Genomic DNA, 17,432 nt, shown 5'->3' on the forward strand with positions numbered 1-17,432 from the left:
TGCTGTGTGTTGTACCTACAGGCTTCCCAGAGGGGACGCTGTGCTGAGAGGACGGTGGTCCAGTACCACTACACCCAGTGGCCTGACATGGGAGTGCCTGAATACACCCTGCCTGTCATCTCCTTCGTACGGGCCTCGTCCCAGGCCAGGACTCAGGACATGGGCCCTGTCCTTGTACACTGCAGGTGGGCTGGGTGTGTGTGGGAAGGGGGGGGGGGGGGGGGTAATAGCAACCAGGGGGAAAGACTTGGCAAAATATTGCTTGAGAAAGGGTTGAATAACAGTATGCAGATCCAATGGCTTTGTGCAGAAGGTGAATATCCAAGTATTCATTTCTGTAAAGGGAAGCATTGTGTTGTGTGGAACTCTCTCACAAGTATGTTCTGTGTGTGTAGTGCTGGTGTGGGGAGGACAGGGACCTACATCGTGCTGGACAGTATGCTGCAACAGATCCAGGACCAGGGAACGGTCAACATACTGGGCTTCCTCAAACACGTCAGAACACAGAGGAACTACCTGGTACAGACGGAGGTAATGCACACACTTACAGGAGCAGCGTTTCCCAAACTCGGTCCCGGGGAACCCAAGGGGTGCACATTTAGGTTTTTGCACGAGCACTACACAGCCGATTCAACTAATCAAGTCATTATCCAGCCCAGCTGTAGGTGATGTGAGTGAGAGGTCTCTCTCTGTGTTATGTCTCTCTGGTCCTCAGGAGCAGTATGTGTTTATCCACGATGCCCTGGTGGAGGTGATGTGAGTGAGACGTCTCTCTCTGTGTTATGTCTCTCTGGTCCTCAGGAGCAGTATGTGTTTATCCACGATGCCCTGGTGGAGGCCATCATCAGCAGGGACACTCTGGTGACCTCTGACCTGGTCCACTCCTACGTCACTGACCTGCTGACCACTGGGCCCTCCGGGAGGACCCGCATGGAGAGACAGTTTAAGGTCAGAACACACACACACACACAGAGTGGAACCCTACAACCTAGTGTGCTACTTTCTGGGCCCTGACTTGGGACCTGCTCAAACACATTGAGGATACATCCTTGAAGTAATCACTGATCTGGCGTGACTTGATTGGGGAAAGCCATTGAGCAGGAGTGATGGTACTGTGTTGGTAATGTTTACTACTGTCGTGGTATAGCTGGTGAGTCAGCGCAGAGCCAGACAGGCTGACTACGCCGCTGCCCTGAGAGAAGGAAACGCTGACAAAAACAGGACCTCCTCTCTCATGCCGGGTGAGTTGAAGTAGCCAATCACACACAACACGATATACATGTAGTTGGTAAGAGACAGCCATTCAGTCAATACCAGGAAAAGGTTCTCCTTCATCTATGTCTTACCTCAGCTGAGAAGAGGAATAGGCAAAACAACATTTCGATTCAGAGTAATAAACAAATGGAATACTTTATCTGAGAAACACCAGAACATTTTTAATATAATAAATTCAAGCAATACTCAAGGACCACTTGAAAATAATAGATTGGGTTGTGTGTTTCTGTGTGTGCTGCAGTGGAGAGATCCAGAGTGTGTCTGTCATGTCCAGTGGAAGGAGAATCTTCAGACTACATCAACGCTTCCTATATCATGGTAAGAGCAAGGTTGTCCATTTGATAAGGACCCCTTATAAATGCTTTAAAGAGCATTCACATGGTCTTCATAAACACTACATACACCGAGTGTACAAAACATTAGGAACTGCTTTTTCCATGACATAGCCTGACAAGGTGAATCCAGCTGAAAGCGATGATCCCTTATTGATGTCACCTGTTAAATTCACTTCAATCAGTGTAGATGAAGGGGAGGAGACAGGTTAACGAAGGATTTTAAGCCTTGAGACAGTTGAGACGTGGATTGTGTATGTGTGCCATTCAGAGGGTGAATGGGCCAGACAAAAGAGTTTCGTGCCTTTGAATGGGGTATGGTAGTAGGTGGCCAAGTGCACCGGTTTGAGTGTGTCAAGAACTGCAACGCTGCTGGGTTTTTCACGCTCAACAGTTTCCTGTGTGTATCAAGAATGGTCCCCCACCCAAAGTATTGTACATCCAGCCAAATTGACACAACTGTCCCTGTGGAATGCTTCTACACCTTGTAGAGTCCAGACCCCGGTGAATTGTGGCTGTTCTGAGGGCAAAAGGGGTGCAACCCAATAGTAGGAAGGTGTTCCTAATGTCTTGTACACTGATAAACCACGTCGAAGCAAAGTCATATATATGTATGTTGTTTATTTTGACTGTGTCTGTGCTGTGTTCCAGGGTTACCACAAGAGCAGGGAGTTTATCCTGACCCAGTCTCCTCTCCCCTCCACTGTCTCGGACTTCTGGAGAATGGTCTGGGACCACAACTCACAGCTCATCATCTCCCTGCCTGACACACACACAGCACAGGTAAGCAGGTAGCACTCCACACAAACACACACACACACACACACACACACACACACACACGTCAACAGTATCACACCTATAACGCTGTCTCCATTGTGTCCTATCAGAGTGAGGGGGAGGAGTCTTGTGTTTACTGGCCCAGTAAGGATCAGCCAATCAGCTGTGAGGGTTTCATAGTGTCGTTCACTGGAGAGGACCACATGTGTCTGGCCAACGAGGAGAGACTGGTGGTCCACGACTTCTTACTGGAGGCCACACAGGTAAGATCCAACCCCACACACTCACACGTGCAAGATGCAAGCTCGCACACGCATACACACACACACACATTCAACCACACACAAACAGCCCAGCTAGCACATAACGTTCTGAGAACCATATGTTTCTTAGAGCTTGGTGGGAGCATGGTTGACCTATGGTTATTTTGCATACAACCTTTCCACAACTTTCTGGGAATGGTGCAGGATAGTTGCCTGTCTTTGGAACATTCTCGGCACATTTAAGGAACTTGACAAAAAATATATATTTTCTCTGTATTTCATTACTTTAACAGAATATTTCCTAAAAGTTCAAACATGGTTACATTTAATTAGAATTTTGGAAATGTTCGAGTAACGTTCTCCAACTAGTTTGGCTTTGGGAATGTTCTCAGCTAGTTGAGAGAACGTTAAGAAACAAGTTCTTCTGTTGGAATTTCAGTACTTCAGCATAATGTTTCCTAAAGGTTTCCTCATGGTTTTCTTTAAAGTCAGGTTCTCAAATTGTTCCAAGAACTTGAAGAAAACTTTCCATAAAAAAACACAAGAAAACGTTTGTCATGTCGAGAGAACTTTCTAGCAATGTTATTTAAAAACATAAACATTCCATTCTCAGCATCAACAAACTCTTTGTATCCTCTATCTTGTTTAGTGTGTTGAGGTGTGTTGGCCGCGCCCAGTAATTGTCCACATCTGATCTTAATGAGTGCTTTGAAACAAAAGTATACACCTTACGTACATGGTCATGGGCTTTAAAAGAGGAGACACCTGTACCATGCCAGATAAAGAGTTGAAAAGTATCCAACTTTGAGTTTGAATCTCAATATTTCACTTTATATACATCAAAGGACTAAAATATAACAAAACCGTTTCACATAGAAACCGAATTTTCTTAGTTTTTTTAACGTTCCACCCATTAGGCCACTAGAAGGTGATTTAGTCATTTGACTGCAGGAAAGGGCTACTGCCTAAGGACATTAATTTCCATGTGTTCTATCTGTGCTTGGAGTTCAAACATGTTTCGAACCCCAAATAATCTAGCAGTATTATTAAAAGTCTTATTGAAACATTCAGAATCATTCCCTATAATTTATTTTCTCAGAGGGCTAATAAAACTTCCAAGGAACCAGAGTAAAACACTCTCAGAACCTCCCTTGCTGCAAACTAAAAAATAAAAATAAACATTCCTGTTTCTTCAACTTCTGTTCTCAGAACGTTTAAAAAAACGTTCAATTTTACCAGTCAGGAAGCGTATGGCTTTGTTCCCACAACCAATGTGAAACCAAAAACATACGTTCCCACAACTTCCAATGAACCAAATGTGCTAGCTGGGAGAGATCAAACCACACACAGAGATCAAACCAGACACATACACACAAATGAGGACCACACACAAATGAGAACTACACACACACACACCCAGACTCTTCCCACACTCCTCTCTCTCTCTTTCTTTCCCCAGGATAACTATGTCCTGGAAGTGCGTCAGTACATGTCCCCCTGCTGGCCCAACCCAGACAGCCCCGTCAGCAGCACCTTCCAGCTGCTCAACATTATCACAGAGGACAGCAGACGGAGAGAAGGAACCATAGTCGTGCATGACCGGTGAGTTACTTCTCTCCTCTGTTCCTCAAGTCTTCTCTGTGTTCTCTGGGGTTGGGAGGTCAGCTGGGGGTTGGGAGGTCAGCTGAGGGCTGGTAGGGTGCGAGGAATCTTATTTGAAGAGTGTGTTATCTCACTGATGGGAACTGATTTCACTGATTCACCATATAACAGTGTTTTTTTGTTCCAGGAGTTGTTGGCTCATTCTGTGTTTGAGACAAAGACTTGGGTGTTGTTTCCGTAATTGGTTCATAGCATAGTTTCCCCTGTCTGTGTCTGTGCCAGGCTGGGTGGCTCGATGGCGGGGCTGTTCTGTGCCCTCACCACCCTGGCACAGCAGCTGGAGCAGCAGGGCTCTGTGGATGTGTACCAGGTGGCACGGATGACTAACCTCATGAGGCCCGGTGTCTTCAACGACATGGTATGTCCTGGAACAGCACACACACACACACAACACAGAAACGCAGGGAACATAGCACAGCTCATACATAGAACCACACATACTCACACCAGGCTGATCTCATAGACTAGATGTAAAATGGTATACGAAAGTCCGGGACATTCAAATTAGTGTGATATGTTACGTTTGGTATACATAAGACAGAAGGTTACTTAGGCAAACAGGACAGGAGTTGGTCGGGGTGGATGGGTGGTCGTACAACACGAAACATCTAGCAAGCCAAAGGTTGCGTTTTCAAATCTCATCACGGACAACTTTAGCAACTTTGCAACTACTTTCTAGCTAATGCAACTACTTAGCACGTTAGCTAACTCTTACCCAAACCCTAAACTTAACCCTTTAACCTAACTCCTAACCCTAACCTTAACCCCTAGCCTAGCTAACGTTAGCCACCTAGCTAACGTTAGCCACAACTAATTGTAATTCGTAACATATCACACAAATTGTAATTTGCTAACGCTAACATTAGCCACAACAAACTGGAAATTGTAACATATCAGGCTGTTAGGTTCTCATTTTTCAGAGTAAATAACTCATGGACACCGGAGAAGCTTAAGCAAGTTTAATTCTTCCCAAAGGGTCGACGCAGCTGTATTCAGATAAAAACATATGTCCACCATCACTAGTACATATACTCCACTTTAGGCACTCCTCCTTCTCTCCAACCCTTACATCTTATGGTTCCACAGGAAGACGAAGTGATAAACCGTTCTGTCTCCCTTAAGGTGACCTGACCTGACCTCAACCCCCTTGATGTTTAATCCAAAGCTCTCCACCCGTATCACCCATCGCACTCTGGTGACTCTCTCCCGTCCACCCAGCACATTCCACAGCCACTCTGTCTTTCTACAGAGAACCATTAACTTCTGACATAAAAAACAGTCTCTTCCACTCCTTTATATACCACGCTTCTGATCTATCATTGTCTTTAGTATCTCAATGTTCAAAGTTTTTCACTGACTCCAACAATACGTAGTGCAAATTCGTAACATATTGAACAAAATGCAATTGGTGACATATCACACAAATTATAATTTGTAACATATCATACGAATTGTAATTCATAACATATCATAAGAAATGCACATATTAATACGTACCATACCAAATGGAACACATCTCACTAATTTGGTTCTGACGGATTTCCATTTACTATGTTACACCTACCCCTGAGTCCAGGTTGCACACATGTACACACACACGTTACACAAACAGCTTACGCAAACAGCTCACATGCACACACACACACACCATACACAGTTAGCTCACTCACACACTGCTCACAAATGAATCAATCAAATGTATTTATAAAGCCCTCCTTACATCAGCTGTCACAAAGTGCTGTACAGAAACCAAGCCTAAAACCCCAAACAGCAAGCAATGCAGGTGTAGAAGCACGGTGGCTAAGAAAAACTCCCTAGAAAGGCCGGAAACTAGGAAGAAACAGAGAGGAACCAGGCTATGAGGGGTGACCAGTCCTCTTCTGGCTGTGCCGGGAAGTAAATAGCTCTCACACACACCTGGCCAGAGTGCGAATTACACCATAACACTCAGGGAGTCTCTATTGAGTGGCCTAATAATAAAGACTTAAATGAATCCAGCATCCAAACTGCATGTATAGTCTTGCTATTTGATGAATGGAAATAGACATCTGTTACAAAACACCAAGAAGTGTTTCCTAATGACATTCAGCGATTGCCATTGAATAGTTCTACATTAATTGATGTGTCCTGCTGACAAATTGACCTTTTTTTGTAGCCTGAAAAGTCAGGACACCTAAAATGAGCCTAAAACTGTCCTGGGAAAAAATGGGATGGTCAGCCTAACACCCAAGGTCAACTTACAAGACTAGGCTATAATGTGTAATAACTATGAACTTGAAATAGGCCTATTAGTAGTCAGTGTGTAGTGGTAAAAAATTAATTAAAGGTGAGTAAACTATGATTGCCAATTGTGGTGAAAAGAGTTATGCTGTCACGTTCGTTAAATGGAGGAGGCCAAGGCACAGCGTGGTAAGCGTACATCTTCTTTAATAAAGAACGAACACTGAACAAAACAACAAAAACTAACCGTGAAGCTAATATGGCTAGTGCAGAACAGGCAACTAAACATAGATTAACAACCCATAAAATATGGCTACCTAGGAATATGGCTACCTAAATATAATGGTCTCCAAACAGAGACAACGAAAAAACAGCTGCCTCTGATTGAGAACCAATCTAGGCAACCATAGACATATAAACCCCTAGACCAGGAAACCCAGAGACATACAAAAACTCCTAGACATACAAAACTAAACAAACCACCCTCGTCACATCCTGACCTCAGGGCGTGACAGTGCCACCCCCCCAAAGGTGCGGACTCCCGGCCGCAAACCTAAACCTATATGGGAGGGTCTGGGTGGGCATCTAACCTCGGTGGCGGCTCTGGTTCTGGACACCGCCCCCCTTCTTTACACTGAGTCCGCTCTTGTAGCACTGACCCGTGGATCATCGCCGGAGGCTCTGGTCTCTGGATCCTTGCCGTAGGCCCCGGGCTGGGGACCCTCGCTGCGTGGATCATCGCCGGAGGTTCTGGACTGGGGACCGTCGCTGGAGACCCCGGGCTGGGGACCCCGGGCTGGGGACCGTCGCTGAAGGCCCCGGGCTGTGGCCCGTCGTTGGAGGTTCCGGACTGTGGCCCGTCGTTGGAGGTTCCGGACTGTGGCCCGTCGTTGGAGGTTCCGGACTGTGGCCCGTCGTTGGAGGTTCCGGACTGTGGCCCGTCGTTGGAGGTTCCGGATTGTGAACTGTCGCCGGACACTCTGGACTGGGTACTGTCGCCGGACACTCTGGACTGCCGAGGCGCACTGTAGGCCTGGTGCGTGGTGCCGGTACTGGTGGTACCGGGCTGGTGACACGCACCTCAGGGCGAGTGCGGGGAGGAGGAACAGGACGTACTGGACTCTGGAAGCGCACTGGAAGCCTGGTGCGTGGTGTCGGCACTGGAGGTCTGGAGTGTAAAGCTGACACAACCCGTCCCGGCTGGATGTTTATTTTCACCCTGCAAATGCAGTGTGCTGGCACAGGACGCACTGGGCTATGCAGACTCACCGGAGACATAGTGCGCAGAGCCGGCGCAGGATATCCTGGTGCAAGGAGGTAAACTGGAGACCTGGAGCGCTGAGCCGGCACTTTCCTTCCTGGCTGGATGCCCATTCTAGCCCGGCCAATGCAAGGAGCTGGAATAGAGCGTACCGGGCTACGAATGCGAACTGGAGACACCATGCGCATCTTTGCATAACACGGTGCCTGACCAGTCACACGCTCCCCACAGTAAGCACGAGGAGTTGGCTCAGGTCTCCAACCTGACTCGGGCAATCTCCTCGTGTGCCCCCCCAAAAAAAATTATCTTGGGGCTGCCTCTCGGGCTTCCGTGCTAGCCGTGTCCCCTCGTATCGTCGCCGTTCCTCCTGTGCCATCTCCACCTGCTTCCATGGCAGGGTCTTGTCCCCTGCCATTACCTCCTCCCAGGTCCAGGATGTCCTCCACTCCTCTTTCTCCCGGGTCCAGGATGTCCACTCCTCTTTAGTACGCTGCTTGGTCCTTTTATGGTGGGCTGTTCGGTCACGTTCGTTATATGGAGGAGACCAAGGCGCAGCGTGGTACGCGTACATCTTATTTAATAAAGAACGAACACTGAACAAAACTAACAAAACAACAAAACGAACAGTGAAGCTAATATGGCTAGTGCAGAACAGGCAACTAAACATAGAATAACAACCCACAAAATAGGAATATGACTACCTAAATATGGTCCCCAATCAGAGTCAACAATAAACAGCTGCCTCTGATTGAGAACCAATCTAGGCAACCATAGACATATAAACCCCTAGACATACAAAAACCCCTAGACAATACAAAATGAAACATACCACCCTCATCACACCCTGACCTAACCAAAATAATAAAGAAAACAAAGATAACTAAGGTCAGGGCGTGACATACGCTCTCTATACTTTCAATGCATTTTTCTGAAAGGGTGTGTAAACTTGCATTTACCCTCCACTAAGCCTACACCAGAGCCGGTAGCCTACCCTCTCAGCCGAGGCAGTTTTACACACAAGAACATGCATCAAATAATGCATGAGTTGAATCAAAACATTCATGAGTTATTGCTTGGAGTCTTCACAGATCATGTGACATAAAACAAACATTACCTTTCCTTTCTTACATTAATGACATTTATGACTGTGTTATTTGTAACTACTAACCATTTAACAATTGCTAACTAATTGTAATTCGTAACATATTATGGGTATGTTTTGCCGTGAAAACGGTCCTCATAGGCACACAAATCCAAAATATTGTAGGCCTATGCCATTGCAAAATCGAAAGCTTTTAACCGAAAGAGTCAACTATAGGTCTACTGTCATTAATGTACACTACATGACCAAAAGTATGTGGACACCAAAGTTGGAAGCATAGAATCATCTAGAATTTCATTGTATGCAGTAGCATTAAGATTTCTCTTTACTGGAACTAAGGGGCAAAGACCAAACCATAAAAAACTGCCCCAGACCATTATTTCTCCTCCGCCAAATTTTACAGTTGGCACTATGCATTCTGGCCAAACCCATGTTCATCCATCGCACTGCCAGATGGTGAAGCGTGATCATTCCAGAGAACGCGTTTCTACTGCTCAAGTGTCCAATGGCGGCGAGACTTATGACAGAGAGGTGGGGGTGTTCGTTTCATTAGGAAGCTTTTATTTTAATATATACCACTGTAAACATATTCATCACTGAATTAGAATGGACAAATTAGCATTATTTTTTTAGAGGAGCTAACATCTCGTTCAGGGGAACTGAGCCCCCTGGCGCCTCCGTAATTTGCACCCTGTACCTGGCCCATCCTGTACTGACTCTGTCTTTCACCACTCCGCTCCTAGGAGCAGTACCAGTTCATGTACAGGGCCGTGTTGAGTCTGGTGGACAGCCAGGATGACCAGAGGGCCCTACAGTCCCCTGAGACCAACGGTTCTGTCCCTCTGGGGGCCACCACTGCAGCAGAGAGCCTGGAGTCCCTCATGTAACCTCTCACACACAGACACACAGAGCACCACACGCTCTGGGAGATACACTGTGCTTTATGTTGAGAGAGAGAGACATGAGCTAGCAAATTGTGAGTGATAGGCTTAGCTAGCTACAAAATACATGAGATTAAGCATCCAATTATCAGAATAAAACATACTGTTTTGCATGTATGACCACACATTGCAACTGGCTGCTAGGGGGTCTGGTATTCTGTGCCTTTTGTAATTCATGTTGTACTTTAAAACTGTTTTGATACTAATGCCAAATGTTCTGTACTCTTTTTTTTTTTAACTTAACATTTTTGAGTTATGTGATTTAACTATCTATCCCTTTGAAATGTCTTATTTGTATGTAATTACTTAAAAGGGATAAATGTCCTTTCTGTATTCTGTCATTCTATCTACTGTATGCTTCTTCTTGCTCTTGTGGATGACTTGTGTAAATACTGGCGTTAAACTTGGAGAATAAGAGATGAAATTCTGTAATATTATCTCATATTATGTAAATAATAATAGTTGACCACTATCAAAAGGCCAAATGTATTTATACCTCTAGATTTGATATTTTATTATGAAGTTGACTTTCTAGCCATTTACAAACGTTATTACTGTGTTTTTCCCGTCTGTTTTCTTTGGGGGGGGGGGGGGGGGTATTACTGTGTTGATAATTTAGTTCAAATATCAATAATGCTTATTTGTTATTTTTTTTAATATTTTTTTAACATGATAAAGTTTGGACTTTTCAGTAGTCATAAGGTTATTATAAACAGCACTGTATATTTGAACAGGATGAGTAAAGATGTTCTCTAAACCTTAACCTCGTCATTTACTATCACAACAAACTGTTGTCGTGCTCTCAGTAATCTCTCCTGTCACCCCAAAGAAACTCTTTAAAAAAAAAAAAAAACAGTTCAGATCCATGCTTTTATTCATACTATAATACAAGAGCGTTGTGGGTACAAGTTTCAGAAGGACCTGTACATTATTGGTGAAGACAAATAAATAAACTTAATCAAATCAATTTCACAATCTTGATAGTTAGAACTGAGATTGAGTCCGAAATTACACTTGCGCATAGTTGTACTTGAATTATTCGTTACATATTGATGTACACAACACATGTCCGCCGTACAGACGATGCAGTGTATATAATGCATCATTGCAGTGAGAGTATGCATGTCCGTCCCATAGGTATGTTAACATCATTATAATATAACATATGGCCAAGTCGTTTCTCACACACCCAGTGCACTTGACCTGGGTAAGATATGCCCAGGTCCAAACCAACCCCTACCCACTGGACACTAGTGTCGATATGAGACGACTAGATAAGATCTACTTTAAAGGAAACATCCACTCAAAAACGATGATGTGGCAAGTGACACTTTGCTTCTTGAAAGTCCAGCATCTTGAAAACCGCTGACATGCAAACATTTTGGTATCAACAGTGGACTAATGTAACAAACACCAAAATATTGTTTTTGAGTGTAGTTTTCCTTTTAAGTGCCTAAGGGGTAGGTGTCCATTTGGAATACAGCAAGAATCAAGGTTAAGCACATATCCCACCCACCCCTCCATCCCTTCCCCTCTGCATGTACAAAGTGAAAATAGTAATAATAAAATAAAATAGCAATAACATATAAAGTTATACAAATATAGGCCTAATCGGAAGCATTTTTAAATTCCCTAGACTCATCTCTGGTTGAAAAATAGACATGTTGTTTTCACCTCCCCTTTCCCTACTCTACAGCACCACAGGGGCTCATGTTTTCAAGCTATAAGGTATGAAATGACCTGAAATGGATCAAAAATGATTTAAAAAAGAATACATTCTTGCTTTGGAAGATTAAGGCAAGTCGGACATAAAAAAGATATCTTATGTTCAAGCACAGTTAGTATATTATATATACAGTTGGAGTCGGAAGTTTACATACACTTAGGTTGGAGTCACTAAAACTCGTTTTGTGCATGACACAAGTCATTTTTCCAACAATTGTTTACAGACAGATTATTTCACTTATAATTCACTGTATCACAATTCCAGTGGGTCAGAAGTTTACATACACTAAACTCAGTGCCTCTGCGTTTGAAGTTAGGCCTTGAAATACATCCACAGGTACACCTCCAATTGACTCAAATGATATCAATTAGCCTATCAGAAACTTCTAAAGCCATGACATACTTTTTGGGAGTTTTCCAAGCTGTTTAAAGGCACAGTCAACTTATTCTATGTAATTTTCTGACCCACTGGAATTGTGATACAGTGAGTTATAAGTGAAATAATCTGTCTGTAAACAATTGTTGGAACAATTACTTGTGTCATGCACAAAGTCGATGTCCTAACCAACTTGCCAAAACTATAGTTTGTTAACAAGAAATTTGTGGAGTGGTTGAAAAACGAGTTTTAATGACTCCAGCCTAAGTGTATGTACAGTTGAAGTCATAAGTTTACATACACCTTTGACAAATACAGTTGAAGTCGTAAGTTTATTTGGCAAAGGTGTATGTAAACTTCAGACTTCAACTGTACATCTATATTCAAATCTAAAGTGTGTGTGTGAGTATGTGCGCGCGCATGTGTCTTCCGTGTACTGCCTCCCCCCATACACCCCTCTTCCAAGTTTGCCCTCCCCTCCATCGTCTCCCTCTCTTTTCTCCTGTCATCTGCCTCATCCCTCTCTCGTGTGTCTGCGTCTCTTAGTTCCCCTGGGAACCCTGTAACGGAGAACAAGATGAAGAGAGAGAGGAAAGGTTAGGAACAGTTCCAAGGGGCTGATATTAAAATGAACACCATACAATAGGCTTCATAGGATATGTGTGTGTGTGTGTGTGTGTCCTCTCCTCACTGAGTTGGTTCTCTTGCGTTTCCAGCAGTCCGGGTTGAGTCTCTTCTGCTTGTCAGCCAGGGCCTTGGCCTCCATGGTGTACATCCTCCTCTCCTCTCCTCGCATCTTCTTCCACTTCTCTCCCAGGATCACACTGATCGCTCTGAGGGCAGCACACACACACACACACACATATTTTCACTTAATTTTTTAGTCCAGGGAATTCAGAGATTTTTTTGCACACACAACTGCGCACACACACACCTGTTGTCCTTCCCAGGGTACATCTGGGTGTACTCCAACCTGAACTTCTTTGCGAATAGCATGAATGCATTCATTGGCCGCTTGCACTTCGTGGGCGAAGCCACGCCGGCTGCTCCTGAGTCCCGCTGGCTCTTAATTGGCTTGTTGCGGTGTGTGTCTTGGTCGGGGCTGACGGCGCCCCCGCCGGACTGGGAGGCCCTACGCTGCCGGGCCATGCTGCTCAGAACGTACACCGCCGACGAGTCCAGGGGAGTGAAGTCATAACTGACGTGAAAAACACAGGAACACAAAGAAGAGTCACACACTGAGATCTGAGAGGCTTTAGCTCAGGGGGACTACCACAGTCTTGAGCTGCGGTTCAAATCTAGTGTGTCACACATGCATTGTAAACTACAGAAATGGACACTACCACCGCTATTGAACTAACGCTGAGAGGTTTTACCTCCTGAACGTGTCGAACACCAAGGAGTCGTCAGTGTGGATGGCATCTCTGTGTCCAGGAGGCAGACACACGTCACCCACCATCACCTCATAGCACGGGATCCCATACTGCACCACGGTCAGACTGGGGTAGAACGACGACCAGCCTGCCACAGGAACACACACACACAAGTTAGAAAAACACACGTTACACACACCTTATACTTTACATACGTTACACACACATCACCCACACACACAATCCAGGCTTCTGACCTTTGTTTCTGACATAGAACGGGTGGTCCAGCTGACACTCAGCGGACAGATGCCACTCCCCACAGGCACCTGGGTCAAAGGTCAGCTTGAGGACGGACTGGCCAAACGCCCGGCTCTCTGTGTGGGACACCAGCCTCAGGCCCTCACGACCATAGCCCTGAGGACAAGACACAACAGGGTTAGTGATGGGGAACTGTACTCACAAGGGGCTCACAGGGAGATAGGAGATGATAGGAGACCAGATTAAAGAATGTCTGTTCATTTGTGTTACTCAGGAACGCATATCAGTCCACTGAGCTTGGCATTATTGTACCTTCAGGGGATGTGATATTGCCTCTAAATGAGTATGTACCTTCAGGGGGTGGGATATAGCCTCTGTCTCATCGTCTAAGTCTTCGTCCGACACCAGTTCCTCAGCATCCTGCCACTCCACACTAGAACCCTTATGGAACTGCAGACGAGTGCCTGAGGACACAGGAAGAAATATATTTTTTAAACTGATTAACAGTCATTGCACAAGGTCAGGCGTTCGGGTACCGGAAGTGATCACATTGACGTATACAGTCAGTGGCAAGTATATTAAGTACATCTAGTACCAGGTACCAGTACCCCCTTTGCCTCCAGAACATCCTGAATTATCCGGGGCCTGGATTCTACAAGCTGTTGGAAACGCTCATTGGTATCAAGGGATCTAACTTGTACCAGGAAAACATTCCCCACACCAGTACACCAGCCTGTACTGTTGACACCAGGCAGGTTGTGTCCATGGAGTCGTGCTGCTTACGCTAAATCCTGACTCTGCCATCAGCTTGACGCAACAGGAACCGGGATTCGTTGAGCCAGGCGATGTCTTTCCACTCCACAGTTGTCCAGTATGATCACGTGCCCACTGGAGCCACTTCTTCTTTAATCTGATAGGAATGGAACCTGGTGTGTTCGTCTGCTGCAATAGCCCATCCATGACAAGGATCGACGAGTTCTGCATTCTGAGATGCCGTTCTGCACACCACTGTTGTACTGCGCCATTATTTGTCTGTTTGCGGCTACCTGTTAGCTTGCAAGATTCTTACTAGTCTCCTTCAGCCTCTCTCATCAACGAGCTGTTTTGGCCATCAGGACTGCTGCTGACGGGATGGTTGTGTTTGTTGTACCATTATTGGTAAAACCCTAGACACTGTCGTGCTTGAAAAGCCCAGGAGGGCGGCCGACTCTGGGATACTGGATCCAGCGAGCCTGACACCGACGATCATGCCATGCTCAAAGTTGCTATGGTCACTGGTTTTGCCCATTCTAACGTTCAATAACTGAACAGTAACTGAATGCTTCGATGCCTGTCTGCCAGCTTTATATAGTAAGCCACAGCCACTTGACTCACTGTCTGTAGGAGCAATCCATTTTCGTGAAAGCGGTGGCGTACCTAATAAATTGGCCGATAAGTGCATATATATATATATATATATATATATGTACCTTTGAGGAAGCAGTGCCAGGCAGTAGGTGGCCAAGAGTGGCTCCAGCCCATGTCCTCGTCATCAGACACAGAGGAGTGACAGTACACAGCAGACTCACACTCACTACTGACCTGTAGAGAGGAGAGAGACCAGACGGGATTATCACCAAAGTAGGATCAATTAGTTAGCTAGATAACTCATTTATATTCTCAAACAACTCCATATTTCTTCATTCATGGGGAAAGACGATTGACTTCAAATTGTCTAATTGTGTGTGTGTGTGTGTGTGTGTGTGTGTGTGTGTGTGTGTGTGTGTGTGTGTGTGTGTGTGTGTGTGTGTATTCTCAGTAAAAGCAGTGCTGTGCATTTGCTGCACTGGTCCAATGTTGCCACCTAGTGGATGTAGTGTAGCATAACAGATCTTACCCTGACACGCCTGCTGCACTCCCTGTGTTGGCCTCTAGAGGGCAGGCTGCTGGAGGTGCAGGGAGGCCGGGTGTGGGGAGGCCGGGCGTAGGAATGGAGGTTACTACTGGTGCCAAAGATGTGGATGGGAGTTGAACTGGGGTAGTTAGAAATTGACAGTTATGAAGTATTAAAATGGGAGCAGGTGTGTGTGTGTGGGGGGGGGGGGGGGGGTACAGTAACATCCCTTACCTGACGACCTGAGTGGAGCCCTGTAGCAAGGGACTCTGGGGGCCCGTGGCAATGTGAGCTAGCTGTGTAAGCCAGTGTGTGTCCGGGGGCCCGGCCGTGTGAGTGTGTGAGTGTCCATCACGTTCCTGATGGGACACCCTCGCCCCCACCTGAAACACAACAGCGGCTGTCTGGTCCTCCTCCACCTCCTCCAGCTCCGGGAGGTCATCTAAGGGGAAATGATAGAAATAGAATAACTGGGTTGACCAGAGTTTCTTTAAGGGGTTAAATATGTAAATAGAACAATTAGAATGAACAGAGCTCCAAAAGCATGATGTTTCACAGTAAATCAGGAATGATGTATTTGCATCCCTCTGCTTAATGATGTTTAAAAGGTGCTTTCCAATTTAAAAGTATGCTAATGACTTGCCATTACCTGTACCTGTAGAAAGCGTAGCCTACATTACACATGTATAATCACATCATAAACATGACATTAGCTTATGATTACCGTATTCCATGTGGCTGACACTGGTGGGGCATCCGGGGGAGGAGGGCAGCTGTTCTTCACACTGGAGCAGGACCAATCCCTGGTCTCTACCTGCCTCTGGCCCTGTGATATCCAACATAGTACTGCTGCTGCTCAGAGGACTCTTAACTTCCCACACCATGTTATAATGCTTCTTTAGCTCATCTGACTGGACACAAACATACACACGCCATTCATTCGTTCATTAACGATTTATTAACAAAGTTATTGAACGTGAACACAATATGTTTGACTAGGGTGACCACATTTAAAATAACCAAATGCGGGACAACTGGATGGTTTCACGGGACATTCGCGGGACAGTGTTCCCTGGTGTACAACATTGGAAAAGGGTGAGATGAGGAAGGGAAGGGGGGGGAGGGGGGGGGGGACTGAGGTGACTGTTCTAATGCGGAAACAATTACGCCTTTGCCTTTTGTCAACATTTGTTTTGGAAATTGAGAGAAACTATCACAAAACAAGAAAGACTCATATAATTGTGTAATCAACGTAGACAGAACTTTTTCATTTCGATTCCTCAACAGCGTCATGTCATGCAGGCCTCGTTTATAAACGTTCAGGACATCGCGCATGCTCATTTGAGCTCATTCATTCAATACTGTGAATGGACGATAACTCACACCCATAAGTTTAAAACCACGAAAATATCTCCTAAATAGTTATTACCCGCCATTGACAGCAAACTTTATTACTGCCGAGTGATTTGGTTTTCAACGAAATACTTACATAGTAATACACGATCCCATTGATTTGGCAAACGCAACCTAATTTGGCCAAGGCTTTGTCAAAATACAGAAGTGTCGAGCTGACAGAAATTGGACCTTGTGCTATATGCAGAAGTAGAATAGAGTAAAACATGTCACGAGGAGCAAATGTCAATATTTGTATACAATGAAATGAAAGTATGAGCGAGCCTATGCATTCGTCTCTTGCTCAAGCTGGTTAAGAAAACTAAACGCCAACCATGAACATTGTATGCGATCTGACATGTCATTCGAAACTGAAGGAGGCAATGTCAAATTCACCTTTTTCCTATCCGTCTGTAATATTCTGCTATTTATTTCTTCGTTTCATTTAATTAAACCCTTTGTCTACTGTATTTCTAATAAACTTTCTTTGCAACTCACCAAAACAGTCGCCATCAACGAGAAGTGAGAGATAAATATTATTATTTTTCGCAAACATTATTGGTGGCTTCAGACGTCAATCTATGGCTCCTCTCTTGTTA

The 17,432-nt window shown here is 45.1% G+C and overlaps 2 protein-coding genes across 13 annotated transcripts in view; one reads left to right on the plus strand and one right to left on the minus strand.

Annotated features, from left to right (window-relative positions):
• The window catches only part of LOC110490740 (receptor-type tyrosine-protein phosphatase zeta), a 53,372-nt gene extending 42,773 nt beyond the window's left edge, over nucleotides 1–10,599 (plus strand). For 4 of the 5 annotated variants that reach the window (XM_090200377.1, XM_036944562.2, XM_090200379.1 and 1 more), the window contains 10 exons: nucleotides 22–185; nucleotides 396–531; nucleotides 802–948; nucleotides 1,148–1,241; nucleotides 1,517–1,593; nucleotides 2,259–2,390; nucleotides 2,498–2,650; nucleotides 4,110–4,252; nucleotides 4,535–4,670; nucleotides 9,639–10,599. In XM_090200377.1, the coding sequence (XP_090056503.1) occupies nucleotides 22–185; nucleotides 396–531; nucleotides 802–948; nucleotides 1,148–1,241; nucleotides 1,517–1,593; nucleotides 2,259–2,390; nucleotides 2,498–2,650; nucleotides 4,110–4,252; nucleotides 4,535–4,670; nucleotides 9,639–9,782 (1,326 nt within the window). In that variant the 3' untranslated portion in view covers nucleotides 9,783–10,599. The other variant, XM_090200378.1, reaches the window with a different exon arrangement.
• A 93-nt stretch (nucleotides 10,600–10,692) lies between these two features.
• On the minus strand, nucleotides 10,693–17,432 carry LOC110490265 (HMG box-containing protein 1). 8 transcript variants are annotated; one of them, XM_090200384.1, is made up of 11 exons: nucleotides 17,332–17,432; nucleotides 16,166–16,267; nucleotides 15,676–15,883; nucleotides 15,445–15,490; nucleotides 15,038–15,149; nucleotides 13,920–14,032; nucleotides 13,568–13,724; nucleotides 13,314–13,458; nucleotides 12,872–13,135; nucleotides 12,629–12,770; nucleotides 10,693–12,497 (listed from the first exon to the last, which is right to left on the minus strand). In XM_090200384.1, exons 1-11 carry the CDS (start codon nucleotides 17,387–17,389, stop codon nucleotides 12,480–12,482), a joined length of 1,365 nt encoding a protein of 454 aa, XP_090056510.1. In that variant the 5' UTR covers nucleotides 17,390–17,432; the 3' UTR covers nucleotides 10,693–12,479. The 8 variants fall into 8 exon arrangements, with proteins under 8 accessions (XP_090056510.1, XP_090056508.1, XP_090056507.1 ...); XM_090200382.1 differs by having other exon boundaries at nucleotides 15,445–15,547; XM_090200381.1 differs by having other exon boundaries at nucleotides 15,445–15,550.

The sequence above is a fragment of the Oncorhynchus mykiss genome, chromosome 15, assembly GCF_057628025.1.
Source record: "Oncorhynchus mykiss isolate SJ-2025 chromosome 15, ASM5762802v1, whole genome shotgun sequence".
Classification (NCBI taxonomy): Eukaryota; Metazoa; Chordata; class Actinopteri; order Salmoniformes; family Salmonidae; genus Oncorhynchus; species Oncorhynchus mykiss.